Raw genomic sequence first — 13,452 nt, 5'->3', positions numbered from 1 at the left:
CATCTTCGCTTTCGTCCGACAGTATTTCATCCGATGAGCTATGGTCACTCCATTGCCGGCGCTGACAGTTAGCACATGACTTCCCACTTTCCTCCACTATGTTCACCTCATATAACTCTCCTTGTATGTGGACGTTCACAGTGTGCTGTATGAGTGGCTTCCATGATGTCCTGATTAAAATCCTTGCGATGTCCAGCTTTTTGAGTTCTTCTACATCATCATCAGCGTCCATCATTAAGTTAACTGACAGAAACAAAAAGAAACACTGCGAGTAATGTATACTCTCTTATACTCCCCCGCAAGCTCATGAGGGGTTGGAAGAATGGCGTTCAACTACTCTGAGCTTGGACCTGAATGAAAGAAATGAAGGAGATAGAGCCTTGGTCAGAATATCAGCCAGTTGATACAAGGCAGGAACATGAACAACATTGAGTTGTTTGGTGAGAACTTTCTCTCTGTCAAAAAATAGATCAAGCTCCATATGCTTGGTTCTTGAGTGAAGAACAGGATTATGAGCTAATGAAACAGTGCTGATGTGGTCACACATAATAATAGGAGCAGTGTAAGCTACTTGGAGTTTAGAAAGAAGAGACTGAATCCAAGTAACTTCTGCTGCAATAAGTGCCATGCTTCTATATTCTGCCTCGGTACTAGACATTGCAACAACTGATTGCTTCTTAGACCACCAAGAGATGAGATTAGGTCCAAGAAAAATAGCAGCTCCGGAAGAGACCTCCTATCATCAAGATCAGAGGTCCAATCTGCATCACAATAGGCATGAAGAGGAAAGGGATGCCTAAGAGAAGCAGACTGAAAGTGTAGACCCCAAGAAACAGTACCCTTAAGATACCTTAGAATCCTTTTTACAACAAACCAATGTTGCTCAGAAGGTTTAGACATGAACTGACAAACCTTGTTGACAGAGAAACTAATCTCAGGTCTTGTAATAGTAGCATACTGCAAAGCACCAACTATGGACCTATATAAGGTAGGATTAGAAAATTCTTCAGAGCAAAACTTGGTCAATTTACAACCCCCAACCATAGGAGAAGAGATAGGATTTGATTCATCCATTTTAGTCTTGGCCAAGAGATCTTTGATATACTTTGATAAAGTTATAATGAGAGAACCATCATTCTGTCTTTGAACTTCAATACCCAAAAAATAGTCCAAGTCACCAAGATCTGAGGGAGAAAACAGAATTCAGTTTTGAAACAAGAGAATGAACCAAAGTGGTGTTGTTACCCATGATAATGACATCATTTACATTTTTTTTTTTGGGTCAGCAAAGATATATATATATATATCCAAGTATCAGAGGTACAATGATTACATAGAGATCTAGTCAATTGGTTCCATAAATCAGACTAACAACGGTCTCGATGGGAACCAAAAGCTGGGTAGTAACAGTGTGATATAGCTACCAGTAACCTATGGCTTCTACCCTCGGCTAATAAACAAAAGCAGCTGTAAGATTAGATGACCAATGATTATAATGAATTAGAAAATCTTTCTCGAAATTTCTATGCCATGTCCAAAGTAAGAATGTGGTGTCCTCCATGAATTTATTGCCATTGAAAGTGTCATTAGAGAAAATGATCTTGTTCCTCAGCTGCCATACAGACCATGTAAAGGCTAACCACCAACACCTCCATCTATTAGCCCGAATTCCCTTAGCCACAGCAGACACATGTTGTGAGAAATGTTGCCTTGGGTTTTGCAGAAAGGCACCAAGAATGTTCACCCAAGACATAGATTCCCACCATATAGGGAGAATTTTACTGCAGTGAAGGAATAAGTGTGCTGCATCCTCCTCTATGCTCCTACAAAATGGGCATCTTGAGTCATTAATTTCCACTTGTCGCCTTCGCAAGTTTGATTTAGTTGGCAGTCTATCTCTAAGTAATCTCCATGCAAAAACTGAAACTTTGGTTGGAATCCTTAGCTTCCATATTTCTTCGAAAACTTCAACATCATTCCCCTCTATTAAGTCTCCCCTCAACACATCATAGGCACTTTTTGCTGAATTTTGGCCACTTGGGTCTGGTTTCCAAGCCCAATCATCCCTTCTATTCGGTTGAATTTGGCTGCCTTCCACATCATTTAGGAAGCTAGCAGCCATAGTAATCTCACTGTCAAACAAGTGCCTCCCCCATTTGAAGTCCCACTCCCATCCTATGTCTTTATGAGCTCCCATCTGCTGAATGAGCTGATTCCGTTGGCAGGAATTGAGGTATAGCCTAGGGTATTTTCCTAACAATGTTGTCTCACCACCAATCCACCTATCCTTCGAGAACTTAATTTTATCACCACACCCCACCCTCCACACCATTCCATTAAGAAAAGCATTTTCCTGTTGTGGATGGTGAAGAGTCATTTTTAGATCCCTCCACCATATGGAATCATTAGTATCTCGTGATGCTTCATCTAGGCTCCTCCATCCACCATACTTTGACTCCAATACCCTAGCCCATAATTCTTGATAATGTTGGAATAGACTTCATTTCCATTTGCCAAGCAGTGCAAGGTTGAAGCTGTTGATGTCCTTGATTCCCAAACCCCCTTTTTCTTTTGGGAGACAAACTGTCTCCCATTTGATCCAAGCAATCTTGTTTTGGTCAGGTCCACCACCCCAAATAAATCTGCGTTGTATGCACTCCAGCCTGTCCACCAACCCTTCTAGGAATCCTGAAAAATGAGAAGAAATAAATGGGAATAGAAGTTAAGACTGACTGTATAAGAGTAACTCTCCCCCCAAAAGATATGTGTCTCTGCTTCCATTTTGCTAATTTCCTCTCATACTTATTGATGATGGGATCCCACAACTGACGCCGCCTTGGGTTTGCCCCAATGGGTATCCCCAAGTAGACAAAAAGGAATGGACAGCAGGCTACAATTCAAGAAATTAGCTGCATTTTGCTTCCACGATTCTGGCATACCAATTGCTCCAAAACTGCTTTTTGCAAAATTAATTTTGAGACCCGATGCAAGTTCAAAGGTCCTCAAAATTGATTTGATTGCCTTAGTATTCTCCATTGACGCCTCACCAAAGAATATTGTGTCATCCACATATTGTAAAATGCTAATGTCCACTTTGTTTCTCCCCACTGGAAACCCTCTAAAGAGATTTTTCTCCACAGATTGTCTCATCAGTCTATTTAGACCTTCAGCAACAATATTAAAAAGAAGGGGCGCAAGTGGATCCCCTTGCCTGAGGCCTCTTTGAGGGATAAATTCTGCCGAGGGACTCCATTCACCAGAATCAAAATAGACGCAGATGATAAGCACCCCTCAATCCATTGGATCCATTTGAGGCAAAACCCCATCATTCAAGATGGGATTTATCCCTCAAAGAGCCTGTTTGGGATTGTGGGAGTGAGAAAAATCATGGGTATACATAACCTATTAATGAAATAGGTCTATAATCATTCAAGACTTGTGGGTCAGCCACCTTAGGAATTAAGGCTATAAAAGATGCATTACAACCCCTTGGGAAACGTCTGTTAATGTAGAATTCATCCAAAAATCGAAGGATATCAGGCTTTATGATTTGCCAGAACTTCTTGATAAACTTGAAATTGAGACCATCTGGACCTGGATTTTTCTCACTCCCACAATCCCAAACAGACTCTTTTACTTCCACCTCCTGGAATCGCCCCAACAACATATCATTTTGTTGTTGATTAATTTTCTGAAAACGAATTTCGTCTAGTCTTGGTCTGTGTGGATCAGATTCTTGAAATCTTTGTAGGAAGAACAATCTAACTGCCTCCTTCACCTTTTGAGGTTCATCAACCCAGGACACATCAATCATGATTCCTTTCAATAGATTATTCCTGCGAGTCGCATTCGTCATCATATGAAAGTACCTTGAGTTGTAATCACCTTCTCTAATCCATCTTGATCTAGCTTCCTGCCTTAGTAAAGACTCATGTGATTGGGCAGCTATCCACAATGCTTCCTGTAACTGCTTCCTAGACATGGCATCCTGGGGAGATAATTGTTTGTCAATTGTATCCTCTTCCAACTTGCTTAACTCCTCTTGAACCTGCTTGATCTTCTTAGAGGTGTCCCCATATTGTTCCTTATTCCAATTCTTCAGTCTTATTTTGAGGCGTTTTATTTTTTCTTTAAGCACATAACCTCCCCACCCACTTTGCTGAGTGGATGTCCAGCAATCATGCACAGTCCTGTTGAATGAGCTGTCTAGAAGCCAACAATCAAGAACCCTAAAAGGTTTGGGTCCCCAATCTATGAACTTCGACCTTAGCAAAATTGGACAATGATCTGAGAAATTTCTATCCAAGGTGAATTGGGTGGTTGCAGGCCATTTAGCAATCCAATCATGAGATACTAAAAATTTGTCCAACTTGCTTCTAGCAGATCCATTCGAAGAAGGCAGAACCAAGTGAATTTTCTTCCCACCCATGGCGTGTCATCTACCTCCATCTCTTCAATCCAGTCATTAAACTCCTTAATGCTATTATCCCCCTCCCCCCTCTAACAATGACCCAACCTCTCTGATGGATTTCTAACATTGTTGAAGTCACCCAAAATGCACCATAGTCCTCCGTTGTGTGAATTTCTCAGCTGTTTTCCCATAAGATTCTTTTATTCTGAATGTCACATGGTGAGTAAATGCTGACAATATGGACTTGTTGAGCCTCCTTAAGCCATTGGCCTATCAGCAAAATGAAACCTCTGCCAATGACTTTGCTTTGTAATTTGAAAGTTTCTTCACTCCAAATGCATAAGATCCTTCCTGCTGTGTTAGATGCAGGCTGCGCTTCCCAACTTCAGTGTCCCCCCACAGTGCTTGACATATGTTCTTGTCAATGTTCTCCTTCTTCGACATCATCTACATAAACTAAGATGACAACAAACTGATTCTAAACAAAGAAAGAAGGATCACATTTGCTTGAAGAAAACTTGAAGCTGGTAAGAATAGTTTTTAGTTTGTCAAACCAGGCTCTAGGAGCCTGCTTTAGGCCATAAATAGATTTATGTAGTCTACATACTTGAGTCTTATTGGAAGACACACATCTAGGAGGTTGAGTCATGTAAACTTCTTCCTCAAGAATGCCATTAAGGAAGGCATTGTTAACATCAAGCTGTTGAAGGGGCCAGTTGTGAGAAATAGCAAGAGAAAGAATCAACCTAACAGTGATAGTTTGATTACAGGAGAAAAGGTCTCCTTATAATCAAATCCCAACTGTTGGTGAAAACCCTTAGCAACAAGCCTAACTTTATACTTGTTGGCTGAGCCATCCAGACTTTCCTTTACTCTAAACACCCACTTACACCAAATTGTTGTTCTAGTAGGAGGGAGATCAACTAAAGTCCAAGTACCACTCCTTATTAAAGCATCATATTCAGATTGCATAGCTGAATACCAAGAAGGATCAGCCAGAGCAGTTTTGGTTGATTTGGGTTCAAGATGAACTAGTAAAAGAGTAGGATTAATTCTGGGTTTAACAATACCCGACTTAGCACGGGTACACATAGGATGGGTATTCAGATGTCTGTTTGGTACAGTATCAGTAGGAGAAAAGGTGCAACTTTGGTCTTGTGGTATAGTAGTATTGGTTTGGTCTTGTGATAAGATGGGATTTTGGTCTGGAGGTAAGTCAATATCAGTGACATTCAAGGGTTGTGAATGAGAAGTGCTAGGAAGCTGCATGCTGTTCACTGTGATCAGGTGAAACAGATGATGAATGAGATGAAGTGAGGATAAGGTGTTATTTGTGTTACTAGATGATGATGCAAGCTGAGAGGAAGGTAACACAGTAAGGGTGGATGTAGAATTAGGAACCTCAAGTTACTGAAGATGGCTCAAGAAATAGGGTAGGATAAGGGAAGCTATTTTCATTGAAAATGACATCTTTAGAAATATACAATCTGTCATCAGCAGCTAGACACTTGTAACCTTTGTGTGAAGGAGAATAACCCAAGAATACACACTCTTGAGATCTGAATTGAAGCTTGTGCTTCAACCAGCTCCAAATCATCTATCCAATCATTGAACTCCTTGATGCCGTTAATCCCTGAGTCTCTTTGGCAGATTCCAAATCTTTCAGCTGGGTCCCTGATGCTGTTGAAATCACCCAAGATGCACCAAAGATCCCCCGATAGTGAATGTTTCAGCTGCTTTACCTGATCCCACAATGTCCTCTTATTTCGTATTTTGCATGGGGAATAGATTGTGAGTATATTGATTTGTTGTGCCTCCCTAATCCATTCTCCTCTCAGGAAAATAAAACCACTACTGATAACTTTCGTTTGAAGTTTAAATGTTTTTTCACTCCACAAGCATAAAATATCAACTGTTGTGTTATTAGCGGGTTGCATCTCCCAACTGACCTCAGCATCCCCCCACAGTGATTGACACATTGTTTTATCGATTGACTCTTTCTTTGTCTCCTGTAAACAAATCATGTCCACATTCTCCTTCTTGATCAGTCTTCGAATGGCTGCCCATTTTACCCCCCTCCCTAATCCCCTGACATTGTATGATATAATATTCATGGATAACCGCTACTGTTTCCCAACCTCTCTGCTTCCTTCTTATCTCTCTCCTCCATTTCCTTTATTTTCTCAATGATTATTTGCTGATCATCTCCTCCTGTAGCCCCTAATTGTTTAGCCCGATTCCACATGTTGGTTGCCTCTTGACAGTGTTGTAGCTCCACAATTTCCTCTGTACCTTCGTTGTGTGATGCTTTCTTTGTTGTGGAGTCATTATAGTTATTGGCAGCAGACCCATCTAGTACCACGTCCTGAAGGTGCTGGGTATGGAAGCTACACAGACCTATTTCTGTCTCATCAATAGGTGAAGGCTGGCCCATATGAGTTTTCTTTTGATACCTCCTCTGTCTTGAATATACCTTGCAGTTGCTATCAAGTCCTCCATTACTATTTTGCAAAATAAGGCCCAAAGGTTGTTTGTGCTGTATGGGGGTGCAAATAGAAAGCCCCACTCTATTAATGGGCCTTCCTCCCTTCACATGACTGGTATCCACTTCCTCACACGCTGCTTTTTCAAATGCTGCCACCTGTGTCTTCTTAATTTTGAAATTTTCAACCCCAGCCTTTTCAAATTCTACCACGTTGCTTGTTGCTGCCACGTCACCTATTGCTTTTGCTGATACCTTCCATGCCGCTGCTGCTCCGCTACTTTCCCCCATAACTCTTTTTCCTTTATCGTGAATCAAGTTCTCACTTCCAGCAGAGGTTGCGCCCCCGACACGCATCATCTCCCCTTGTTTGGATCGCGTATCCTGAGGGTAGGTGTCCGTTAGCTGTGGCCCTGCGTTCCTCGCCTGGTGATCTGATGTGACCTGACAGGTACTGCGTAGCGTCCACGGGCTAACGACGTTACCCAGTGGATAATTGCAGTCGCGATAACCACTGGATACTAGGATTGCTCCATGGTCGTCCTCACCGTCTGTCTTCGTTTCCGGCACCGGTATGACGCGCCCATCATGGTCGTCGTCACTGTTTGTCTTCAATTCCGGCACTAACTAACTAAACTAAACTGATAACAGACTAATAACTAACTACAGTAGTTAGAATATCAGTTAAGTTAACCGACAAAAACAAAAAGAAACACAGCAAGTAATGTATACTCTCTTAAATATGTAAGACAAAGAGGGAGATAAAAAATACTAGGAGCAAGTTTATGTCAGTTTACCTTCCCGTCATACTACAAGCAAGTAAAACAAGTAGTCTATCTAATTTTTCAACATTTCTGATTGACTTCTATTCAAGATACAATTTGCTTCATTTTAGCACATCTTTTTTTTTCACTTTTTCCCCACCCATTTCAGTTAAGCATGATCAGAGATAATCATAACCACATTGATAATGATAATAACACTCAAATTTTTTTATAATTTTTTTTTTGGATCGGCAAAAATAGATATATATATATATATATATATATATATATATAGGATTGAAGTACCAGAGGTACTTTGTACATAGATAGGATTCCATAAACATGGTTCCTCAGTGAAACTAATATAGTTTGATTAGGAACCATATTATGGTTACATAAGTAATATACAGCTGCTAAAAATCGAAGCAAAAACTACCCTCTACTGATACAAAAAGCCTTGTCGAATATGACTTGGCCATTGATTAAAGTGAAGTGTGAAATCTTTCTTGAAGTTTCTAAGCCAAGTCCAAATTAAGAACATTGCATCCTCGACCAACTTGTTGCCATTGAAAATTGCATTGGAGAATATAATTATGTTTCGCATCTGTCAAATGGACCATGCCACAGTCACCCACCAACATTGCCATCTCTTGACCCTTATGCCACCCACCAACATTCCCATCTCTTGACCCTTATGCCATCCACCTGAACAAATGAATGTTCGAGGAAATGACATTTTGGGTTAAATGGAAGAGCACTTTTAATATTCATCCACGACATGGTTTCCCACCAAATAGGCTGGATTTTTATGCAGTGAATGAATAAATGGGATGCCTCCTCCTCCACACTACCACAAAAAGGGCATAACTGATCCAAAATCTGCACTTGTCTCCTCTGCAAATTTTTCTTTGTTGGCAATCTATCTCTAAATAGTCTCCACGCAAATACCGCAGTTTTTCTAGGGATCCTTAATTTTCATATCTCCGCAAAACAATCCTCCTTACTTTCAACTGCTCCCCCCTCCCATAACAACTGATAAGCATTGTGTGTAGAGTATGTACCTGATGGGTGTCCTATCCACTCCCATTCATCATCTCCCTGTTGCTGTATGGGCCTGCCTTCAACCTCTCCAAGGAAACTGATAGCCAAGTCAATTTCACAATCAAATAGAAAAGAAATAGATAGGAATTGATGTTAGTACGGACTGTATTAATGTCACTCTCCCCCCAAACAAAATGTGTCTTCACTTCCATTTTGCTAGTTTTCTCTCACAATTTTGGATGATCAAGTCCCACATCTGACACCTCCTCGAGTTGACCCCTATGGGTATGTCAAGATAAACAAAAGGAAAAGCCAGCAAACCACAATTAAAGTAATTGGCCGCAGCTTGCTTCCATTGATTTGTTATTCCGAAAGCTCCAAAACAGCTCTTAGCAAAATTGATCTTTAAGCCAAAGACCAATTCAAAAGACCTTAGGATAACTTTTATGGCTTCAACATTCTCCTTAGACGCTTTCCCAAAAAAGATTGTGTCATCCGCATACTGTAGGATGCTGATGGGTACATTATTGGTACCAACTAGGAAGCCCTTATACAGATTTTCCTCCATAGCTCTTCTCACCAACCCAGTCAAAGCTTCAGCAACAATATTAAATAGGAAGGGTGCCAATGGATTCCCTTGCCTAAGACCCCTTTGAGGTAAGAACTCAGCTGTCGGGCTACCATTCACCAAAACTGAAATAGATGCAGATTTCATACACCCTTCAATCCACTTGATCCATTTCGGACTGAAACCTGTTCCCTTCAGCATATATAACAAAAAATTCCATAAAACCGAGTCATATGCCTTTTCATAATCCACTTTGAAGACAAGACATGATTTGTTACTCCTCTTGGCTTCATGTATCACCTCATTTGCTATGAGTGCACTATGAAGTAAATGTCTCCCTTCAATAAAAGCAGATTGGGTCTCATTTATGATAGATGGCATCACCTTCTTCATTCTTTTAGCCAACAGTTTTGCCACAATCTTATACATACAACCTATAAGGGAGATAGGTCAATAATCATTCAAGAGATGTGGACCAGACACCTTGGGGATTAATGCTAAGAAGGATGCATTACAACCCCTGGGGAAAACACCATTGGCATGGAATTCATCTAAAAAGCGAAGGATATCAGGTTTACACAGCTGCCAAAACTTCTTTATGAATTTGAAGTTCAAGCCATCAGGACCTAGGCATTTCTCACTCCCACAATCCCAAATAGCTTGCCTTACTTCCTCCTCCTGAAAAGGGGCCACCAACATATTATTCTGATGATGGTTGATTGTCTAAAAATTGATACCATCAAGCCTGGGCCTACAATAATGTGGTTCTTGAAATCTTTGTGAAAAGAAAGTCCTTACTTCCTCCTTCACCTTATGTGGCTCATCTATTCAAGTCCCATCAATCATGATTCCCTTTAGAGAATTATTCCTGCAATTAGCACTAATCATCAAGTGGAAGTAGCGTGAATTGCAATCACCCTCCTTGATCCATCTCGATCTCGCTTTCTGCCTCAACAGAGATTCATGAGCTTGGGCCGCTACCCATAGAGCTTCTTGTAATTGTTTCCTTTTCATGTCTTCTTGGAAAGATAGCTGTCTTTGGATTGTGTCTTCCTCCAATTTATTTAATTCGAACTCAATCTTTTTGACCTTTTTGAAGGTATCACCGAACTGCTCCTTGTTCCAAATCTTCATCCTCTGTTTTAATTTTTCTTTGAGCACGTATCCTCCCCAACCTGATTGTTGATGAGATGTCCAACATTGATGAACAAGTTCCTTGAAGGAATTATCTGATAGCCAACAGTCCAAAACCCTAAACGGTTTAGGACCCCAATAAACAACCTTAGATCGAAGCAAAATTGGACAATCATCTGAGAAATTCCTAACCAGAGTGGTTTGAAAGCTTTCAGGCCATCTGTCAAACCACTCCGGTACCAAAAACCTGTCCAACCTGCTCCTAGATGCACCATTTGGTCTGTATCAAGTGAACTTTCTACCCATCCATGGTGCTTCAAGAACCTCCAAATCATCTATCCATTCATTAAATTCTTTGATGTTGTTATTTGTGGATAACCTATGGCAATTGCCAAATCGTTCATCAGGGTCCCTGATGGAGCTAAAGTCACCCAGGATACACCAAAGTCCCCCTGTCATTGCATCTTTCAGCTGCTTTACGGTCTCCCAAAGAAGTCTCTTATTATGAATGTCACATGGTGAATAAATGGTAACTATATTAACCAGTTAACCTGCTGTGCTTCTTTGACCCATTCCTCCGCCAAGAGAATAAAACCATTTCCAATGATTTTCCTGTGAAGTCTAAATGATTTTTCACACCACATGCACAATATAACACCTGCTGTGTTATTAACTGACTGCATCGCCCAATTAACCTCTACATCCCCCATAGCGCCTGACACATAGCTTTGTCAATCATTTCTTTCTTTGTTTCTTGAAGGTAAATCATATTCGCAGCCTCCAACTTTCTCAATCTTCTAATGGCTGCCCACTTTACCCCCTCCCTAAACCCTTTTTTATAATAATAACATCGCTCAAATTACAAAACCTTAAAAAAGAGGGAGGCACTCATCATTCAACCCCCCCCCCCCCCCCCTTCATTTTTTCTGGATAGCTTTTACTTCAAAACCACACTACCACCACCTCAAAATTAGATACAACTTGATAATTAATCATAATTCACACTGATAATAAAAATAGTAACAGCAGTAGCATTCAAATCTCAATTCCCCCTTTATTTTTCTTGATTCCTATTAGTTCAAAATTCAATTCAATTTAAAATCAACCAACATCACAAACTCTTTATAACAAACTCTTTGACTCTTCCAACTTCATTTCACTTCAAAAAACATAGTAGTAATGATTTTTACACACTCTCAACCAAATCATTAAATCATACCAAGTGTAACTTTTGAAATAGTTATTATAAAAGTCAACATTATCATACAACCTGTAGTTGGATGACAGTCTAAAATGTTTTTCCACTGTCAAATGAAAATAGTAACAACAGTACTTACTACCTTACAGTCCCGATTCCTATTTCTTCAAAACCTCATTACCTCCATGTCTAAGGGCATGTTTGTTAAACTTATAAACAAAAAATAAATAAAATAAGCTTATCCAAAAGCTGAAATTAGCTTATGCATAAGCTAATTTCTAGAAGTTCTAATCATATTAGCTTACCTAAAAATTTATTCTCAACTTAAGCATAAGCTAACTGATGCTTTTGGAGAAATCTATTTCATTTATAGAGAAGTTTATCCAAACAGGGCATAAATTCAATTCAATTAGAACTGAACCGACACCAGAAACTCTCCCAAATCTATTTCACTGCTTCAATTCAACAAACAAAATCAAACCTTATAATCTTTCCAAGTGCAGTAGGTGGCAGCAGACTGAATGGTGATTCCCTTCTCCCTCTCCAAGTCCATGGAGTCCATCTTGGCGCCGACGCCGTCCCTGCCCCTGACCTCGTGGATTTCGTGGATCCGACCAGTGTAGTACAGAACCCGCTCCGTCAGAGTTGTCTTCCCGGAGTCGATGTGCGCCGAGATTCCGATGTTGCGGAGCCGCTCCATTGACTCCTTCCACCACGGCTCCTTGTCCGGCTTCGTGCGCGCCGCGTTCCCGGCTGAAAAGTGGCGGAGATGGAAGGCGCCGCCGATGAGGGACGACGCCGGTGACCGCGATGCAGTGGTGCAGCAGAGGGAGTAGAGGAGGCGCGGGGGGGAGGACCGGGATACGCGTGCCATGGCGGGGGGAAGGGTTTTGCCCTTGTGGCTACGTTCTCTGGGGTTTTGACTACGGAAATGGGTTCCAACTGGGGACGTGGATCGGATTCCGAGTGTTAAAAAAATTTCTCCTAAAATAAATAATATAATCATGTAGCAAAAAAAGATTATATATATGTAATTACAATTTTTAAATAGAGATTATAATGAAATATATTATATATATATATATAAGAGTAAAAATGGAAAAATAAATAAAAAAGATGAAAACATTCTCATATTCATAGTTTTAAAAATCGAATTGGTGATCAATCCGGTCAAGGCACAAGGTCATTGGATTATCGAACTAGTAAATTACTAATTGATTCGCATGACATGGTATGTATTAAAAAAATATATATTATCTTGTAAAAAAAACTAAAAAAAATACATGAAAAATTAATATAACTTCACAAGTTCATTAGTTAAGTTAAAATTCAGTGTTCTAAATTCAAAAATCGATTGAGTTTTAGCAGATCTCACCAGGTTAACTATATGTCCAATCTGATTGATCATCCGACTCGGCCAAACCTTCAGGTCAGTCCAGGTTTTAAAACATTATTTATAAGCCTTTTTAAATATTACATATACTAATAAAGGGTTTAAATACTTTTTTAGTCATTGCAATTTAACATTATTTTTTTGTTTTTCATCCTTGCAAAAGAAATTGTTTTTAGTCCTTGCATATTATGTTTATTTTGCTTTTAGTCTCTAAAGCACTTTAGATAGCACTTCGAGCTATGGAAAAAAATGTTATCTAAAGTGCTATAAGGATGAAAAATAAAACAAATATAATTTGCAATGACTAAAAAATAAAAAATAATTTTGCAAGGACATAAAACAAAAAAAAAATACTAAATTGTAAGGACTAAAAATATATTTAAGCCTTAATAAGGTTTAAAGATATTTTTAATATTTTAATTTAAGATGAATTAAACTAGAAAACATTAAAAATTATGATA

At 39.7% G+C, this 13,452-nt stretch overlaps 1 protein-coding gene across 2 annotated transcripts in view; it reads right to left on the bottom strand.

The window, feature by feature from the left end:
* Positions 1-12,574, bottom strand: part of LOC114412953 (elongation factor G-2, mitochondrial-like) — a 72,934-nt gene extending 60,360 nt beyond the window's left edge. For both annotated transcript variants that reach the window (XM_028377076.1, XM_028377084.1), the window contains exon 1: positions 12,080-12,574. In XM_028377076.1, the coding sequence (XP_028232877.1) occupies positions 12,080-12,472 (393 nt within the window). In that variant the 5' untranslated portion in view covers positions 12,473-12,574. The remainder of the gene's footprint in view (positions 1-12,079) is intronic.
* Positions 12,575-13,452: the final 878 nt, after the last annotated feature.

The sequence above is a fragment of the Glycine soja genome, chromosome 1 (genome assembly GCF_004193775.1).
Source record: "Glycine soja cultivar W05 chromosome 1, ASM419377v2, whole genome shotgun sequence".
Classification (NCBI taxonomy): domain Eukaryota; kingdom Viridiplantae; phylum Streptophyta; class Magnoliopsida; order Fabales; family Fabaceae; genus Glycine; species Glycine soja.
This window is presented reverse-complemented; position numbering and strand designations above follow the sequence as displayed.